The sequence below is a fragment of the Nansenia antarctica genome (genome assembly GCF_963989245.1).
Source record: "Nansenia antarctica genome assembly, chromosome: 2".
Lineage (NCBI taxonomy): Eukaryota > Metazoa > Chordata > Actinopteri > Argentiniformes > Microstomatidae > Nansenia > Nansenia antarctica.
The window spans coordinates 46,297,455-46,318,658 of NC_137675.1; the positions used below are offsets into that span (position 1 = coordinate 46,297,455).

At 42.4% G+C, this 21,204-nt stretch overlaps 1 protein-coding gene across 1 annotated transcript in view; it reads right to left on the reverse strand.

Annotated features, from left to right (window-relative positions):
• Positions 1-13,957: 13,957 nt before the first annotated feature.
• LOC308150187 (battenin-like) overlaps positions 13,958-21,204 on the reverse strand; it is a gene marked incomplete at its 5' end in the record, with an annotated part of 43,798 nt that continues 36,551 nt past the window's right edge. The window contains 6 exon segments of the mRNA XM_080523046.1: positions 13,958-14,087; positions 15,639-15,779; positions 16,285-16,378; positions 19,075-19,103; positions 19,106-19,132; positions 19,757-19,825. Coding sequence (XP_080379172.1) covers positions 13,971-14,087; positions 15,639-15,779; positions 16,285-16,378; positions 19,075-19,103; positions 19,106-19,132; positions 19,757-19,825 — 477 coding nt within the window. The 3' untranslated portion in view covers positions 13,958-13,970.

A 21,204-nucleotide genomic window follows, 5' to 3' on the forward strand; every position in this document is an offset into this window, starting at 1 on the left:
TGGTAGGGCTTTTCGGGCACGATCACCTTCTGTGACCAAAGAGAACACTTGTTTGGGAGCCATTAGGGTACTATTGTACTAACTCTGTTGACATTCAAATATTACTTCCAAATGTGTTAGGCTACAGTCTACTACTGTATTAGGCTACACTCCTAGAGCTGGATTTTTATCCAGACTGAAAAGAGAGAATAACTTTGGAGCTCACCTCAGAGGCATCCTCGAAGTCTCTCAGCTGCTGCTGTAACACTGACTCCTGCTGGTGAAGAGTGGTACTGTCTGAACTTGTGTACACCTTTTGAAAGAAGAGGTTACTTGCAACATGTATGTATGTTGACAAAAATATAATACATATTTTAAAAATATATACACAATATTTGTGTTTTAAATAAGGGTTGTGATGGGTAGATTGTTACCTGTGGAAGTTGGTCTTCCTTCAGTTGACAGTTGAGTGTCTGGATGGTGGCCTCCTGCTCCGTCAGTTTGATGTCCCAGGACTGTTCTAGAGCATCCTGAAGCTCCTGAAGCTTCTGAAGCTCCTGAAGGACAAAGAGAGAAAGGTCAATGCAGTTATTCATAAGCACACACTCTCTGTTTATACTGGGACAGCTCAAAAGAGAATCATCTCTGAGTTGTACTTGATCTTCTGGTAGGCCAGCTCATTCTCAATAGTCTATGAAAGACAACAACAACAACATTCACATATGGACACCATGGAGTGTGTGTGTGTGTGTGTGTGTGTGTGTGTGTGTGTGAGAGAGAGAGTGTGTGTTTTACCTGTAACTGTCCATCTTTCTCCTGCAGTTGGTGTTGGAGTGTCTGAATGGTGGCCTCCCGGTCTCTCAGTTTAACCTCAGTGTCAGTCAGCAGGAAATCCTGCAGAGAATTCAATTCAATGACATTCAGCAATTCTTTAGTATTCCAACCAACATACTGTATACATACTGTAGTAACACATTCTAAAAACAACACACGTCTGACCTGCAGGTTGAAGAGGGCTTTGAGTTCAGCATCGTTTCCTGGCCAGTCCCCGTTGCCTTGTCCTGCAACACTGGTCCTCAGCTGGTCGATCACAGCCTCCTGCTCCATCAGTTTGATGTCCTTCTCTGCCAGAACAAGGTTCATCAAGTCCATCTCCTCCCTGGACTGTTCCAGAGCGTCCTGAAGCTCCTGAAGCTTCTGAAGCTCCTGAGGGACAAAGAGAGAAAGGTCAATACAGTTATTCATAAGCACACACTCTCTGTTTATACTGGGACAGCTCAAGAGAGAAATGGCTGGTTCATTACCATCATCTCTGAGTTGTACTTGATCTTCTGGTCGGCCAGGTCATTCTCAAGAGTCTATGAAAGACAACAACAACAACAACATTCACATATGGACACCATGGACACTGAAGCCATTTAGATTGATGTGAGATGGACAGATTGATCTTACGTGGATGGTGTGTGTCAGGTGTGTGTTTGTTGGTATGTGTGTGTGTGTTTGTTGGTGTTGGTGTGTGTGTGTGTGTTGGTGTGTGTGTGTGTGTGTGTTTGTTGGTGTGTGTGTGTGTGTGTGTGTGTGTGTGTGTTTGTTGGTGTGTGTGTGTGTCTGTGTGTGTGTGTGTGTGTGTGTGTGTGTGTGTGTGAGAGAGAGAGAGTGTGTGTTTTACCTGTAACTGTCCATCTTTCTCCTGCAGTTGGTGTTGGAGTGTCTGAATGGTGGCCTCCCGGTCTCTCAGTTTAACCTCAGTCGAAGTCAGCAGGAAATCCTGCAGAGAATTCAATTCAATGACATTCAGCAATTATTTTGTATTCCAACCAACATACTGTATACATACTGTAGTAACACATTCTAAAAAGGACACACGTCTGACCTGCAGGTTGAAGAGGGCTTTGAGTTCAGCATCGTTTCCTGGCCAGTCCCCGCTGCCTTGTCCTGCAACACTGGTCCTCAGCTGGTCGATCACAGCCTCCTGCTCCATCAGTTTGATGTCCTTCTCTGCCAGAACAAGGTTCATCAAGTCCATCTCCTCCCTGGACTGTTCCAGAGCGTCCTGAAGCTCCTGAAGCTTCTGAAGCTCCTGAGGGACAAAGAGAGAAAGGTCAATACAGTTATTCATAAGCACACACTCTCTGTTTATACTGGGACAGCTCAAGAGAGAAATGGCTGGTTCATTACCATCATCTCTGAGTTGTACTTGATCTTCTGGTCGGCCAGGTCATTCTCAAGAGTCTATGAAAGACAACAACAACAACAACAACAACAACATTCACATATGGACACCATGGACACTGAAGCCATTTAGATTGATGTGAGATGGACAGATTGATCTTACGTGGATGGTGTCTTCATGACTAAAGAGCACGCTGGCGTCCGCGTTGTGACTGCCGCTTCTGTTTCCCGGTCCTGTCTTTTTGTATCCTGTCTTTTAGTATCCTGTCCTGTCTTTTTGTATCCTGTCTTTTTGTATCCTGTCCTATCCTTTTTGTATCCTGTCCCGCCGACCTCCGCTGCCTTCCCCCCCGCCATCTCCCGCCTCTCACCGCCTTCACTACCGGACTGCAGTACTCACCGCCTTCACTACCGGACTGCAGTACTCACCGCCTTCACTACCGGACTGCAGTACCCACCGCCTTCACTACCGGACTGCAGTACTCACCGCCTCATCGTTCCTGTCCCCCGGCTCTGTGTTGCCGACCGACCCGCTGCGCGCCGCTCTCAGACATCGCTGGCCTGGCCGTGCTGTGCTACTACCCTCGTCCCGGGAGGTAGCCACCGCTCCCTCCCCGGTTCGGGGGTTGCCATCTCCGCAGGTGAGTGTCGGTCCTTCCCAGCCTTCACTCACTGCTGCGCGATTTGGTCGCTGGCATGGCACGGCTAGGCTGGCCGGCCGCGCGGGTTCGGTCCCAGGCTGGCAATACTGATGACAACGGCAACGGCGGCACCGCGCTGTCGCTCTGGTTCACTCCCTGTCGTTTTGCCCTGGACTCCCGGCCATCTCACCTGCCCCCCACCTCCCCCTGCCCTTCTCTCGTCTCACCTACACTCACTGAACCACAACCATCGCCTCACTGCTGCTGCTGCCACCAAGGCAGGCATTCTCCGCTGCCGCCGCCACATCCATTGAGGCTCCCAGCAACATCAACACCGGACTCTACACCACCCCCCCCTCCCCGTTCACTGACTCTGTGTTCCATGTTACTTGTTGTTGTTACTTGTTGTTTTTATGTCTCCCCACGTGTATCCTATATTGTCAGCGTCTTTGAGCCTCGGAAAAGCGCTATATAAATTTAATAAATTATTATTATTATTATTAAACAGCAGGTTGTTGAGCTTTTGAAAATCCTTCTCCTTCTCCTGCAGGCTTGCCTGGAGCTGACCTATGATGTCTTCCTTACTGTTATTACACTGAATAATAGTGACAAGGGAGACAGGTCATATATTGGTGTTGTTTTAACCCACATATTAATCACAGCACACAATAGACATAGTGTTATTTAAAAGACAAGCTGAACTGTGTGTATCTGTGTATCTGTCATATATCCGCCTCTCTCTGTCTGAACCTGTTCCTGAGCCCGGGGAATTCAAATCAATGACATTCAGCAATTATTTTGTATTCCAACCAACATACTGCATACATACTGTAGTAACACATTCTAAAAAGGAGACACGTCTGACCTGCAGGTGGATGAGGGATGAGTGTTGGCGGTCAGCATCGTTTGCTGGCCGGTCCCCACTGCCTTGTTCTGCACCGCTGGTACTCAGCTGGTTGATCACAGCCTTGACAGACTTGACAGACGCCTGGAGCTGCTCTATGAGGCTGAGACAGAGAGAGACAGAGAGAGACAGAGAGAAAGAGAGAGACAGAGAGAGACAGAGAGAGAGACAGAGAGAGACAGAAAGAGACAGAGAAAAAGAGAGAGACAGAGAGAGAGACAAAGAGAGAGACAGAGAGAGAGAGAGATAGAGAGACAGAGAGAAAGAGAGAGACAGAGAGAGACAGAGAGAGAGACAGAGAGAGACAGAAAGAGACAGAGAAAAAGAGAGAGACAGAGAGAGAGACAAAGAGAGAGACAGAGAGAGACAGAAAGAGACAGAGAAAAAGAGAGAGACAGAGAGAGAGACAAAGAGAGAGACAGAGAGAAAGAGAGAGACAGAGAGAGACAGAGAGAGAGACAGAGAGAGACAGAAAGAGACAGAGAAAAAGAGAGAGACAGAGAGAGAGACAAAGAGAGAGACAGAGAGAGAGAGAGATAGAGAGACAGAGAGAAAGAGAGAGACAGAGAGAGACAGAGAGAGAGACAGAGAGAGACAGAAAGAGACAGAGAAAAAGAGAGAGACAGAGAGAGAGACAAAGAGAGAGACAGAGAGAGACAGAAAGAGACAGAGAAAAAGAGAGAGACAGAGAGAGAGACAAAGAGAGAGACAGAGAGAGAGAGATAGAGAGACAGAGAGAAAGAGAGAGACAGAGAGAGACAGAGAGAGAGACAGAGAGAGACAGAAAGAGACAGAGAAAAAGAGAGAGACAGAGAGAGAGACAAAGAGAGAGACAGAGAGAGAGAGAGAGATAGAGAGACAGAAAGAGAGAGAGAGACAGAGAGAGAATACGTATCTCGTCAGTGCTCACTGCATATTTGCATGAGAAAAAGTATTTTGATTTAATGAGATTTCCTGGATAAACGTTAAAATAACAACAACAACAACTAAAAAACACTGGTCCTTCTCACATGTCCCTCCTGCAGTAAGAAGTGCAGATTCTGGTGTGTGTCCTGGTCTTGTGGTGGTGGTGCATCCGTCTGAGTGAGTGTGTCAGACTGGGAGGAGCTTTGCATGTTTTTCTCCAGCTCCACGACACGCCTCCTCTCCTGCTCCAACATGGCCGCCAGATCCCTCACCTCCTGATGGAACACAGGATGATGGGAAAGGGTTTCAATGATCCAGGTGTCCAGGGGTACTGAGGCTATTTCTGGGGCGCCCTTGAGAAGTCATATAGATTTCAGATCATGGGAATGTACTGCTTGGGTTATGTTGTCCTTATCTTCTCTCAAATGAAATAACGGCAGGATTTCCACTATTAGGGGCCACAATACACCTTCAGCAACATTATGGCCCAATCCCGATTCTCTTTTCTACCACTTCGGCTCGTTTTGGAGTCACTCGTTTTGGAGTCACTCATTTTGGAGTCACTCGTTTTGGAGTCACTCGTTTTGGAGCCATAGCCGTAGTGGTTCTGTCATGCCAAAACCTGCCGCTGCCAAAAGCTGCCGGCCTAACGCGTCACGACCAGCTGGCACGCGTCACGACCACGTTATCCCCCTGATGAATTCCCCCCTATGAATTTTCAAAGTGTTGTGTATATATATAAAGTTTATTCCGTTTTCTGAATCAGTGTGGACTCGTGGTGTGTTTGTTCATCGTCTGACATTGGCACGTTTTATTACAATATCAACTACTAAGTTACATATGACTGTACTTATCATAACTGTACATGTCCTACTCTAATGGATCTTGAACGAAATGCGCATTTTTTTTTATTAAGTTGAATTGCTGTGCATTGTTTTAGGATGCTTAGTCCAGGGCTCAAGTTGCGTTTGCAACTTTATGAGAAATGATCTGCTGATCAGACCTCCGTTTCTTTCTTTATATAAACGGGTTATTTTGATAAACCGGATACATTTTGTGAATATATATGGTTACTTTCTCGCCTGAAAACATATTAAAACTTCATAAAATGACATATTAACACTTGTAGAGGCAAATTACAGCTTTTCGCTAATGGCTGTCAAAACGGAGGTTTCAAAAACACTAGACTGACGCGTCACAGTCGCCAGCTGGTCGTGACGCGTGCCAGCTGGTCGTGACGCGTTAGGCCGGCAGCTTTTGGCAGCGGCAGGTTTTGGCATGACAGTTCCCCGGGGGAAATGGGACAACCCTTCACGACTAATACGTCATCCGTAGTGTAATGAATGGGTTAATTCATAGTCAGGACAGCGCATGCGCCTAAGAGAGAGTTCATGATATACCAGTAGGTGACTGACAGGTGTCGAGAGAACCGAAGTAAACTGGTTATACCTTTGTTGAACCCAGACTCAAGTGTCTTATTATTCTATGTCCAAGTGACATTACACGTAGTATCGTAGAAAAGCATTGACGCTCGCGATTCATTCACAACTTGAATGAACTTGAACGCTATCAATTGATCAAACAAGTCATCAAATAAAAAAGAACAATGCTTCATTATCAGACCATGACAGAATAAGCTCTAACCTGTATGAAACCTGTGCTCCTATGCTGCCGGTCTGCACTGATATAGAACAACAGTGCAACAACTTCGAGGCTGAACTTTAGTTACATTTATGGCGTCATATGCCATCAAAGGGAAACATGGAAAAATGCATGACTTACAGATTTAATTTTATGACGTTACGAAATCCGATGTGACAGGGACGCTGGAGAAACAGCCGCTGTCCACTGCATTAAACTACATGTCCTTGATGAGTCTCCCGCTCACTGCCCTCCATCACAAATAGCACATATATAGTACTAATACATATAATAGTACATAATAACAACTGCTCGGATTAGATTGCCAGTTGTTTTGGTATAATAACAACTATAGCGTCATATACCACCAAGGGGGGGGAATTCGCGCCTATCATGCTGTCAAACACCACAGGTAATAATTTATTTCTAAATAAACATGATTGTACATCTCTGAAATGGAACACGGTGACTGTCAGCCTGTGACAAACGCGCAGATATGAGTGCTCCGGTCTGTCCTGCTGGCTCCGGTGTCCTGTCCGCTGTCCTGAGCGTGCTGGACTGTGGAACTTGTTAAGCATAGGCACAGCACCTCGACATAAAAGCGATTTCTTTTGTTATGCTTGTTATAAAGAAAGGGTCTATAATGCATTGAAATAACATTAAATTATATAACCCATCAACAATATTACATAATAACAACTGCTCGGATAGGATTGCGGGTTGTTTTGGTTTAATACGTGCCATAGCTGTAAATAAAACATGGAAATATGTCATGCGCGTCTATCATGCACACATCAGCCTAACGTTAGATAGATAACTTCACACTAAATATGTCTATCATCATCCGCTGTCAAACGCCAAAGGTAATCTTTTATTTCTAAACAGGAATGTACATCTCGATGTGAATCGCGCTCCTTATATTATTATATAATATATTATATTATGGGAAGGCTGTGCTTGACGCTTCCATGGGGCTCTCCTGCATAGGCACAATAGCGGCATAATAGCGATCTTTTTTTGTTATGCTTGTTGTAAAGAAAAGGTCTATGATGCATTGAAATGACATTAAACTAAGATAATACGATGGTTATCATAATTTTTCAAGTCTTTAATTACAAGTAATTCCAGAAAAAGTAAATGACATTTCAGGCTCGCTTCCGTATTACGAGAGCGAAAAGAACATTTCTGTAGATGTTTCGCAATGCATGCCGGAAGGGAGTCTCATGGCTCCGAATCGAACGAGGGTCAAGATTTTCACCAAACGGAGCCATGGAAAACCCTAACCCTATCCCTAACCCTAAATGAGTAATGAATTAGGGACGCCACTACGGCTACACGTGAACGCGCAAAACGGAGCCGGAGGGGTGAAAACGGAGCCGGAGTGGTGAATTGGGATTCACCCTATGTCTTTCAGCTACATTTGTGCTAGAAAACATTTTTCACTTGGTGGTTTACTTACCTTTTCTAGCATGGTGTTGTTGTCCAATAGTTGAACGCTGCTCTCCTCGTGGTGGTAGACACGCAGCTTAAGGCTGAAGTTCTCCTTCTTTAAATCGGAGATTGTCTGCAAAGACATGTCATCACATCACACGTTAGACTGTTTGAACAACCATAACACCTGGGAATGGTGTGAGAACCACAACCAGATCCAAAGACGCATAAAAACATATCAATTCATTATAAATAAAGTTTTGTTCAATGAAAAGAGACGTTGTGAAATATCAATCATATAAGCTCCTATCATATAAGCAGTGTTGCCACAGTTACTTTGAAAAGTATTCTGATTACTGATTACTGATTACTCCTTTAAAAAGTAATCTAGTTACTTTACTGATTACTTGATTTTAAAAGTAACTAAGTTAGATTACTAGTTACTTTTTTAGTTACTATTGGCAGCTGCCTAGGCACCCGACCCCCCCCCCCCCCGCAACATAAAAATGAAAATAATGGTTTTGCCAAAACTCACTTTATTTTAACAGTAACTTAAATTACATAATTAAACTTTAAACAATAACTTAAAACAACAAAATAAAGAGTCTTTCTTTGCCTCACCCAACATAAATACTTGTTTTTAAACAATAAAATAAATATAATCTTTATTTAACAGTAACTAGCAAGGAGTGGTTTCACAAAACCTAAAACCTACCCTGACCATTCAGATATGATCCTTTATGTTCTTGTCATCCTTTGCTGACACAAACTCAAAATAATCCTTATATTTCCAGCTATTTAACGCATATCTCTGTTCTCGCTCCATTGTGTAGGCTACGCTTCTGTTTACACTGTGCAATCAGCGTGGTGATACACGTGAGCGATTCTGCTGCAACCTCGTGTTGAAAACGTGAGCACTGACGTCACTCCCCAAGACGCGAGAAAAGCAAACAAATGTTTGTTTACTATCGAACATTACAAAGAAATACTGCATTTAGCCTAAAAGTTATGAGGTAGTAACGCAATAGTAACGCACAGTCACTTGAATAAGTAACTTTAATCCGATTACTGATTTGGAAATAGTATTGCGTTAGAATACTCGTTACTGAAAAAAGTATTCAGATTAGAGTAACGCGTTACCGGCATCACTGCATATAAGTCCTTCTCGCCACTAGTCATCCTCTTCATCTGCAACACAACAAGAGTTGTCATCAGATCTCACATTCTGGTCAACTTGTTTACATGAAGTCAAAGTAGCTTTAGACGGGATCACATAGAAACAGATTCAAATGATAATCAGTTGAAGGGCTTGTTCTGTCAATGTTAGGACAAGGCCTGGGTTGTATAGCCCTGTTCTGTCAATGTTAGAATAAGGCCTGGGTGTATAGCCCTGTTCTGTCAATGTTAGGATAAGGCCTGGGTGTATAGCCCTGTTCTGTCAATGTTAGAATAAGGCCTGGGTGTATAGCCCTGTTCTGTCAATGTTAGGATAAGGCCTGGGTGTATAGCCCTGTTCTGTCAATGTTAGGACAAGGCCTGGGTGTATAGCCCTGTTCTGTCAATGTTAGGACAAGGCCTGGGTGTATAGCCCTGTTCTGTCAATGTTAGGACAAGGCCTGGGTGTATAGCCCTGTTCTGTCAATGTTAGAATAAGGCCTGGGTGTATAGCCCTGTTCTGTCAATGTTAGGACAAGGCCTGGGTGTATAGCCCTGTTCTGTCAATGTTAGGACAAGGCCTGGGTGTATAGCCCTGTTCTGTCAATGTTAGGACAAGGCCTGGGTGTATAGCCCTGTTCTGTCAATGTTAGAATAAGGACTGGGTGTATAGCCCTGTTCTGTCAATGTTAGAATAAGGCCTGGGTGTATAGCCCTGTTCTGTCAATGTTAGGATAAGGCCTGGGTGTATAGCCCTGTTCTGTCAATGTTAGGATAAGGCCTGGGTGTATAGCCCTGTTCTGTCAATGTTAGAATAAGGCCTGGGTGTAGAGCCCTTGGACAGGACACACACAGGGTGCGAAATAAGGGGGAGCTCGGGGAGCTATAGCTCCCCTAGTGGTGACATGAGCTCCCCTGGAAACATGGTTTGTGAAATTTTGGGGGAGCTCTAAAATATTCTAAATTGCGATGGATTTATTCCAAGTTGTGACGGATTTTACCTTGTGTAATATGATTTGTAGAGGCATACAATCTATTTTGATGTTGGTATTAGGTATATAAATGATATATAATAGCCTTTATAGCCTACATATAGGCCTTTATTGGCTACAACTATGCGACAGTAACTTGCAGCGGGGTGCACTGACGCTGAACCCCTCATAGTGATAAGTAGGTGGACAACGCGTGGTGCTGAAATAGCCGACATGCGGTGTGTGGTTTGAAAAAAGTAACGCCAGCTCAGTAAATAATTCAAACTTAATGTTTACTTATAGACTATGTGAATGTGACTGCACCACACATGTGAACAGTAACAAAGCAAATGCAGTTTAATTTTATGAAAAACATTGACAACTAAATCGGTGCAAAAAAAAAAAAAGAAGCTGAATCTGCTTAGCCTATGCTCCTGAAAAACATTTAATGACAGAGCAAACACGCTACATTACTAGGGATAATAATTACAATGAGCCATTCATTAAAAATAGAAAAAATAATATTAGGCTATTAAATCTCACTTAATGAGAAAACTGGCATCTCCCATCGGTCACTATTTGTTGGCTATCTGGTGATATGGACGTCTTTGAGTGTCTAGAAAAAGCGCTATAAGTCTAATGTATTATTATTATTTATTATTATTATGGACGTCACTTTAATCCGGCAGTTCTCAAGGTTTTTATGCACCAATCGATTCCTCTAGCGCGTCTTTATCACATTCATTGACGAAAAGGACGACTCGCATGTATAGGTGGAAGAGAACATTCATTGTGAGCACGGAAAATGCGAGTCTCTCACAACGGCTTTGCATTGATGAAACCAGGTAGGATGAACGTATAGTTCGCTGTCCATTCCTCTTTAAATGCCCTGTTTTCACCGTCAACTTTCCTCTTTAGACCTTTGGAGAGTGACATGATGTTTCTCTTGCTAGCTAGCAGGTTAAATGTTTAGCCAACTTCACCCGGCACCAAACAACCAATCCAATAATAATGTGACCTTGTAAGTCTGGGAGGAGGGGGGAATCATTATCAGAATAAAACTATGTTAAATACTTATTAGAATAAGTTAGGCTGCGCTACATCGTCAGTCCACACATGTATTATTCAAAACTATGGAAAAGGGTGAAACTACGTTGTTGAGAATCACAACACAAACTCGCTAGTCAAGCCAAAATACAGCAGCGAAATGGATTGGACTGCTACCTAGTTAACTAGAACACTACTTTACATTGTTACCTATTAACTAGAACACTACTTTACATTGTTACCTAGTTAACTACAACACTACTTTACATTGTTAGCAGGCTCACAAAACAAGCCGTGTTAGTTGACTAGCGATGTGTCATTGATTTTCGACAACGCGGAAATGTATTCACATTTTTCGAAAGAAAAGTCAAAGCATTAGAACGTAGAACGGAAAATCGCACGCGCGCTTTGCGCACGGAAAGCCACCGGCCCCGATTTGGCCTGATTTTTTTTTTCCGTCAGGAGATTTTTTTTTTGTTGCTTTAATCCCTGGGCTCCCCCGCACACCGTGATTTAATTCGCACACTGGACACACAATATAATGTAAATCAGAGATACATCAAATGATCTGACCCAACCCCAGGGATAAGTGTAACATGTGCTGTACTACACTACTCTTCTTGACAGTGCTATCTATAGTTAGCCTATTACACTTGACCATGCTATACAGTACTATACTACTGTACAATAATACTGTACAATACTAATGCTCGGCTTGACAGTGCTATACAATACTATACTGGTCTTGACAGTGGTCTACAATACTATACTGGTCTTGACAGTCCTATACAATACTATACTGGTCTTGACAGTGCTATACAATACTATACTGGTCTTACAATACTATACTGGTCTTGACAGTGCTATACAATACTATACTGGTCTTGACAGTGCTATACAATACCATACTGGTCTTGACAGTGCTATACAATACTATACTGGTCTTGACAGTGCTATATATACAGTCCTATGCTGCTCTTCACAGTACTATAGGATTACTGATCTTGACAGTGATTTAAAAGGCATCGTTACCTTTTCGTATCTATGTTCAGTTGCTTTGTCAAAGTTGTGACTGACGACCAGACGGACTGTGGCTTCTATAGTGGCATTCTCTATTACGTCATGGTACATTGTCCGTGACGTCACAGTGGCGGGCAATCTGCGGCTGTAGACTCATCTACATGCGGCCCGCCGACTCACAAGAAAATGTATTCAAAGATTAAACATTTAAATAGAAAAATCTATTTTTATATATCCCTTATTTATTTATTTTCAACAATATGTTTATTGATTTTTTTGAAAAAGATAAAACAAATCTTTAAAAAATAAATAATGGAATCTTACTCACCTATAGGACCCTTCTTCTATTTTTCCTGGAGACAAAGTCCTGAATTAAATCCTTAAAATCCGTTTGGCGTAGGAGGTTGTGTTCAATTGACATCACTGTCGAATAGTTTGTTTTCGGTCATGGTTGTCCTCAGGCGATTTTTTTTTATCAATGCCAGCTTAGAAAATGATTTTTCGCCGGTAGCATTGGGCGAATTAAGGTGTTCATGGGCCCCTAGGCTACTCTTTGTGTGAGCCCCCCCCACCCCACACACACACACACACACACACACACACACACACACACACACACACACACATCACTCACCATGCTTTACCAAATAAACGTTAGGCTAAAATAGCCTAATACAAACAATAACAAATAAATAAAAAGGTGCAGTGCAAGGCAATAACGCAACAGCAGCAAGTCATAAATGTTTCTACCTTTAGAAGTCCTAGTTTTTCCTTGTTTTTCTGGCAGCAAAGTCTTGAGGCTGGTATAATCCAATTTGCGCAGAATATCTCATTCATCACTGACATCAGGGACAGGTGATTTAGTCTTTCTTGGCCCATTTTTAGTGCCAGTTTTGAAAAAGACCGCTCCCCGCTGGCATTGGTTACAGGCAAAGTCATAACTAGTCGGAGTGCTGTATCAACAGAAACACTGACTGTACGTTAGGCCTAGAGCCAGCTAGCGACACCGGGTTTTCAAACACGCTAACGTTAGCTGTAAGCTGGCAGTCCACCTGCTGCTGTGGTGGCTCTTTTTCTTGTCAATTTTGGAATTATTTTCAATAAGTCTTGGTCACCTCGTTCCTTTTCCTTTTGTGATTTTCGCTTTTTAACTCCGCTGATGTTTTCTCTCCGACATGTTGCCCCTATGCTTCAGGCTGGCATTGACATTTGAAAACCAAACTGACGTTATATGAACATATGTTATTTTGACTAGGTGTAATTGTATGCAAATAAATGCTCCAAATAACAATATTTTTATTTGGAATGTGGGAGAAATGTTGTCAGCAGTTTATAGAATAAAACCAAAAAACTAAACTCAAACACATAGGCTACCTATAAATAGTAAAACCAGAGAAACCGATAGCAGCAGTCTCTTAATTTCAATAGCAATATTGCAATTTGTTGAAAAAGTCAAGAAATATCTGATAAAACCAGGAGAAAACGCATATTTTGATTGAATTAAACCATTTAATAATTTGTAAAAACAATAAAAAAATAAAAACAGTCAGTCTTCATACTTTTAAATTTCATGTTGACACATCAATTATAACAATTGTTAGAGCTCGATCTATGTAAATAGTGTTAGTATTAATTATTTCATAGACATAACAGCAGCAAAGAAGAGTAAAAGACAAGACCCTTCAGTAAGACAATGCACATTGGAATGCAGCGTAATAAAAAATATATACAAATCCTAACATTAAGATAAATTAACATAAAATAGTCATAATTTAGCAAAGGCAATCAATAAAAATAACTTTCTGGTGATGGTGGAAAAAGGGATGAATACAAATGAAGAGAGGTGAATCTCCATTGAGATTTAAAAATAAATAAAAAATAAATTGAGGGTTAGAAGGCTAAATCTGCATCCTGGAAAGAGATTTAACAGCCACAAAGGCCCCACTACACACTCCTAATTTGGTTCCCCATTGGTAAAAGTTAGTCTGTTGACGTAAAATAAATTGCCATGTATCGCAATGTGATATGAAGTCAATCCAAGGCACAGTAGAGCATAATGCTACCTCTGCACTTCCCACTATTCAACTCTTCCATCTCTTTGTCTTATAATGAGCAGAAGTATCTATGGACGGGGAAAGCAGTGAGGCCGGAGAGGGCGATGCCCAGACTGTCTCCCACACTGGCTGCAGCCATGGCAAACTCCCTGTGTCTGTCTCCAGTCTACAGGGGGCGATAGAGAGAGAGAGGTTAGGGGACTCACACTCACACTAGTCTGTTTTTCTTTTCTTTTCTTTTTTTTACATTTTTAATTGGTGAGAAGCATGAGCAAACAACACGGTTTACATTCACCCAAGTTTACATTCACCATTTCTTTCACATTTTCTTTTTCCCACCCCTACTCTGGTCCCACCCACCCCCACAGCGACAACAGAAAAGACAACACAACACTCACAAAAACCAATGCAATAATATTGACAATTAAGTGAGCAGTAAATAGCTAGAGAAAAAATAATACAAATAAAATATTGCTTAATAGGACTAGGTGTTACAATCCCTGTGTGTGTACGAAATGACAGACCTGAAGATAACGAAACTAATTTGAACGTGGCAGACTAAATTTGAGACATAAAGAATCAAAACTGGCAAAATTATCATCATCATAAAGGTCTTTGAAACAATTGATACCCAATCTGCTCCGGTGGGTAATAGTTCAGTTCAGAATGGAGGGAGTAAATAAATGGTTATTACTAATAGGCCCACTAATAGGCTCCACTTAAAGTGACGGTGGAACTGTATCCATGTCTTTCGAGTGGACAGCACCAAAGGGTTTGAGGAGTGGCGGGAGGGAGACAGAGGAAGAGAGGAGTAAACCAGTGGAGATAGGGAGGATGAGTGGCATGACTGCGCCTCTAGGCTATACCAGATATTCTCAGGAGATTTTAACCAGCAAATAATTGTTTTAATGTTGGCAGCCCAGTAGTAGTGCATAAAATTAGGAAGTGCGAGGCGCCACAATTCCTTGGTCGCTGCAAAATAACTTTGCTGATTCTAGGAACCTTTCCCCCCAAAATAAATGTAGTGATTGCCTGATCATGCCTGAAGTGCGAAAAAAAAAGACTTGGGTAAAAACAGAGGAAGGCATTGAAAAACATACCAAAACGTGGGTAAAATGGTCATCTTGACACATTGCACTTTTCCTGAGAGTGAAAGGGGTAGACTGCTCCAACGCTGAAAGTCTGACTTCATGTTGGTTACTAATGGGGCAAGGTCGGATTCAAAAAGGCAGGGTAGTGTGCAGGTAATCTTGATTCCCAGATTTAAAGCCAAAATTAGACAGACGAAAGGGAATTGAAGAATTAGATTTTTTTGGGCCAGAGTATTAATTGGAAAACATTAACTTTTCAGAAAATTTAATTTGTACCCTGATGGGAGACACTGGGTTTCTTATATAGAGCAAGAGATTATCTGCGTAAAGGGATACCTAATGTTCAACACCATAACGCGTGATCGCCTTGGAAATGGGCTGAGGCTTTGAGCGCTATAGCAACGGCGACAACAGACACTCCTGCAGCTCCATTTGAGGGGACATGAAGAACAGGTAGTGGTGGCCTAGTGGATAGTGACTTGGACTGGTGATCAGAAGGCCTCAAATCTCTCCTGGGAACATCACCACTTAGTGTGCCCTGGAGCAATCTCTAATTGTAAGTCGCTTTGGATGAAATGTAGGTAGACGGACACAAAACAGAACTCCACCACAGTCGACCGACTCACCTCCTTGCTGATTAAGTAGAAGGTGTTGACGTATGCGGCTCCTCCCAGCAGCCCCTCATAGAGTACTATTCCAAACACCAGCCATGGGTTGGGTAGGAACTGGTAGTACACAGACAGAGACAGCAGCACCACGTTCACACACTGAAAGAGAGAGAGAGGGAGGGGGCATAGACAAGTGAGAAAGAGAGATAAAAAGAGAGAGAGAGGGTTGACAGAGGCAGTGGAAGGAGGCGGTTGGATAGAGTTGAGAGTGGAAAGACAGGTGGGATCAAACAATGTAAAGAAATACGGAGAGGAAAAGTATTACATATATACAGTATGCATATTTCATCCTAAAATTAAATTACATATCCATTTCTAACCTATAGTTTTTGGTAAGCCGAACATGGATGTAGCTGAACAGGCGCTTCTCGTCCTAGAAGGTATTTGGAGTACAGGGATTTCATATTTTTATTTGGCACCATATCAGATCATGTTTGATATGACATTGTTACCCATGTACATTCTATTCCTCCCTGTCTCCTGTGGTGTGAAAGGTTTTCTGACCGCAAGATTGGTAAAACTGCGTAGTGTGTAGAAAGTTTCACTACCTTCTCTCTCTCTCTCTCTCTCTCTCTCTCTTTCTTTTCATCCACCATTCCCTTACCTGCAGCAGGGAGAGGACCCAAATTCTGCGGATCTTCACACAGCAGAGAGAGGAACGCGAGATTAACACCCCCACCTGGTACAGCGTCTGGTACCTGAGAATGCACACACACACACACACACACACACACACACACACACACACACACACAAAACAAGAGTACCGGTAATTTGGTAAACTTCAACAATCAAGAGCAAACCAAACTAAATGTCTGAGGTTTAAATAAGACAGGCTCCTCCAAAATCCTCTCTAACAATGTTCTCAGGGATTAAAGCAAAAACAAAATCTCCTGACGGAAAAAACAATTCTGGCCAAATCGGGGCCGGTGCGGTGGCTTTCCGTGCGCAAAGCGCGCGTGCGTTTTTCCGTTCTACGTTCTAATGCTTTGACTTTTCTTTCGAAAAATGTAAATACATTTCCGCGTTGTAGAAAATCAATGACACATCGCTAGTCAACTAACACAGCTTGTTTTGTGAGCCTGCTAAACAATGTACAGTAGTGTTCTAGTTAACTAGGTAGCAGTCCAATCCATTACGTTGCAGTGTTTTGGACTTGAATAGCGAGTTTGTGTTGTGATTCTCAACAACGTTGAAACGTAGTTTCGCCCTTTTCCATATTTTTGAATAATAAATGTGTGGACTGACGATGTAGCGCAGCCTAACTTATTCTAATAATTATTTAACATACTTTTATTGTGATAATTATTCCCCCCTCCTCCCAGACAAGGTCACATTATTATTGGATTGGTTGTTTGCGTGTCGGGTGAAGTTAGCTAAACATTTATCTGCTAGCTAGCAAGAGAAACATAATGTCACTCTCCAAAGGTCTAAAGAGGAAAGTTGACGGTGAAAACAGGGCATTTAAACAGGAATGGACAGCGAACTATGCGTTCATCCTACCTGGTTTCATCAATGCAAAGCCGTTGTGAGACTCACATTTTACGTGCTCACAATGAATGTTCCCTTCCACCTATATATGCGAGTCGTCCTTTTCATCAATGAATGCGATAAAGACGCGCTAGAGGAATCGATTGGTGCATAAAAACCTTGAGAACTGCCGGATTAAAGTGACGTCCATAATAATAATAAAAAATAATAATACATTAGACTTATAGCGCTTTTCTAGACACTCAAAGACGTCCATATCACCAGATAACAAATAGTGACCGATGGGAGATGCCAGTTTTCTCATTAAGTGAGATTTAATAGCCTAATATTATTTTTTCTATTTTTAATGAATGGCTCATTGTAATTATTATCCCTAGTAAGGTAGCGTGTTTGCTCTGTCGTTTCAGGAGCATAGGCAGCCTATGCACCACCACCCCTCGCCCTCCATGATCAAGCGGATTCAGCTTTTTTTTTTTTTTGCGCCGATTTTGTTGTCAATGTTTTTCATCAAATTAAACTGCATTTGCTTTGTTACTGTTCACATGTGTGGTGCAGTCACATAGCCTATAAGTAAACATTAAGTTTGAATGATTTACTGAGCTGGCGTTACTTTTTTCAAACTACACACCGCATGTCGGCTATTTCAGCACCACGCACCATGTCCACCTACTTATCACTATGAGGGGTTCAGCGTCAGTCACCCCGCTCTGTTACTGTCGCATAGTTGTAGCCAATAAAGGCCTATATGTAGGCTATTATATATCATTTATATACCTAATACCGACATCAAAATAGATTGTATGCCTCTACGGGCCCTATTATGCACTTCTTAACTTGCCGTCTTAAGTCTTAATTAAGACGCACCGCCAGGTTAAGACCTACCGCCACCCTTATTATGCGCTTCATACGCGCTACTGCTATTATGCAGGTGTCCCTAGGCGCCCACACATAAGACGTAAGACTCCCGTGCATATATTACTCATTGTGGGAGTGTTCATATGTTAATGAAGTGCGTTAGGCGCCCCTGCTATTATGCGATCTGAGTTTGCGCCTAGCGCTAAGAAGTGGTTTGAAAAGTTCTTAGGCGCTAGACTTCATGCACGTTTTCAAACACGGCCGCTGCTACTTCTTCCCACGCCTGTTTCACCACCTCGGCTCGGGGAGGATTTCGCGCCGTTCCAAAGATTGCGAACTGACGAGCCTTGACCTCATGCACGAGCTTGTTACTTTCTTCTGCAGAGAAGCGCGCTGACCTCCTTCTTAGGACTTCCATAATAGCATAGCGCTAATGACTTAACGCAGCCGGTTCTTAAAGGGAATGGCTTGTCAAATTGGGTTGATTGAGAAGACGCCCAAAACACACCCATGACTAATTTCTGGGCTTAGCGCCGGGTTTTAGGCGCCCACTACCGCACGCATAATAGCAAAGTGGCCTTGACCACGCCTCCACGTCCAAGTTTAGATCTACCGCCTCGTCTTATTGCTTAAGACTTATGAAGTGCATAATAGGGCCCTACAAATCATATTACACCAGGTAAAATCCGTCACAACTTGGAATAAATCCGTCGCAACTTGGAATAAATTGACGGAAATCCATCGTAGCGACGGAGAACTTTAATCCCTGTGTTCTAATCATTTGCACCTGATGTGGTGCACATGATTCTAATTTGAGCCATTTTAAGTAGTAATAAATGTGGGGGTGTCCTAACTTTTCCCTCACATTTCTTTTCAGTTTTATTTGTTTAGTTATATTACCTCCATCTCTCAATATTGTTAAAAATGAAGATCAAATGTCTATGTTTAAATATGTTGAAATAGAGAACAGTTTTCATGTGCCATTGTGCCTTGTAATGAACCAATGCTGCACTATATGTTGTGCTATGGGATTCTGAATCATACTGACCAGCGATACTGCTCTGCGTGAGAGAGAGAGAGAACTTAGGGAAATACAGGAGCTCCATCTGGGAAGGTAGTTGGAAAAATGAGGATTAGTACAAGAACACATCTTCACAACACACACACAACAGTGAACACTTGTGGTCTTAACAAAAAATAATAATTATGATTTCAATTCATAACATTGTGGCTGCTATAGTATAATTGTGATGTATGTGGCTGTGGTTTGTTATTATTCCCACTCCTGCCGCCTGGGGGCGTGCACCCGCATTTGGGTCATTGGGGTTGTACTGGCCGCTTGTTGTCATTCCTGTATTATAGAATAAAGTGAGCTGTAGCCATTGCCTGCAGTACCTGTTACATCGTGTACATTGCCGTTATATTACTATCAAGAGTAAACAGTAACCAGTCTGTATTCATACAGAATAATAATAACAGGTAATTCTATTATTTTAAGATGGCTTTACATAAGGGGTTTCTTTTTCATCTTACTTAGGGGAAAACCCCTCTCATGAAGTTCCTCTGGATAAGAGCATCTGCCTAATGACTTCACTATAGATGCAACTTATGTCCAACAATGAGTGTTTGTTAGATAAGAGTTGTCAGGATAAGTTATACTGTATAATATCTGTCCTAACTAGGTGCAGTAACACGGTGGAGATGACAGGGGGCGACAGAGGCCTACTCACCAGACCCTGGTTGATGAAGTACTCTGCGAAGTAGACGACTCCCAGAGGAACAACAAACCTCAGCAAGCCCTGGGGGCGGGATTAAAGCAGAACGACAATGACGCATAGGAATTAGTCATCGTCCCTTCCTCTTTCAGCGAGAGCTGCAAAGCACCAGCAAAAGGGGCTCCGACCCGCCGAAGTCTTCCCTACAGGCTTTTTGAGTATCTTACATTTGGCTAATTCGTCACTGAAATCATTGTGCAGTCTGTCCGGCTTTAGGTAAACATGACCCCTGAACTGCGCCGTAATAAAAGGCATCGTAAACAAGTAGAATCTATTGTGAGAGGGGGCCTATTATTATTTTTTTTCAAATATTTTTATTATTTTTCTTGAGATTAGGACAACACAACATCCAAAAAGAAAGACAGACACACATTAATACCAGTGGTGTAGTCTACGTGATACGCGGGACTACGCCGTATACCCACTAGGAATGGCCAAGGATTTGCGTATACCCACTAAGAATGGCCAAGGATTTGCGTATACCCACTTAAAAATGCGCGAGATTACGTATACCCACTTAAAAATGCGCGAGATTACGTATACCCACTTAAAAATGCGCGAGATTACGTATACCCAATAAAAAATGCGCGAGGATACGTAACGGTGTTATATACAACAGATAGATCCGGTCCATTCATGTCTCTATTGGTCAGTTTGAGTTCCAGACGTACAAATATCCATACGCACGGGCCGGCTAACTGGAATCTTGACACATCTTGTATTACTCCGCGTTTGTATATTTTACCCGCCGTGCCTAACCACTCCGCTAGCTGTACCAAATACACACCTGTGCCGCACCATAACGCTTATTGTGACAGAACTTTCAAAACTTCCCAGATATGAAGCGAAAGCAAACGACACTTTTTTAGTGTTTTAGTAAGCCTTCCCCTGAAGCTACTGCCGCTTCTGGTGACACTGACACTGACATGAATGTTACAGAAAAAGAGCCAGATGATGAGGCTAATGCTATCCAGCACCAACCCGATGCCATCGTAACGTCACCTGGTGGTAAGTGAAAGTACCATATGATATGCGTTATCATTAACGTAAACCGTAACAGCAGGGTATTATTGTTGGTATATTGAATTGTATCTAGAACTAGCTAGCTAACTTCACTAACGTTAGCTGCGTTAATATTCTCTGTATAGTTATTCTCTGTCAGAATAGTAGTGTGATGATGGATCAATGAATGCGGGGGAAGGGGAGAGAGAACTTAGAACATGTGCGTGTGTGTCTGTGTGCAGTAGAAAACAAACAGAATATGATGTTTATATCTCCTTGTTTCAGACGATGAGACAACTGAGAAAGTCAGGCTAAGAAATTTAAAACAAGGCATCCTTGGTTACAGTGGAGGGACAGAAAATTAGGTAATATCAGCACACATGAAAAGGCAAAGCTGATAT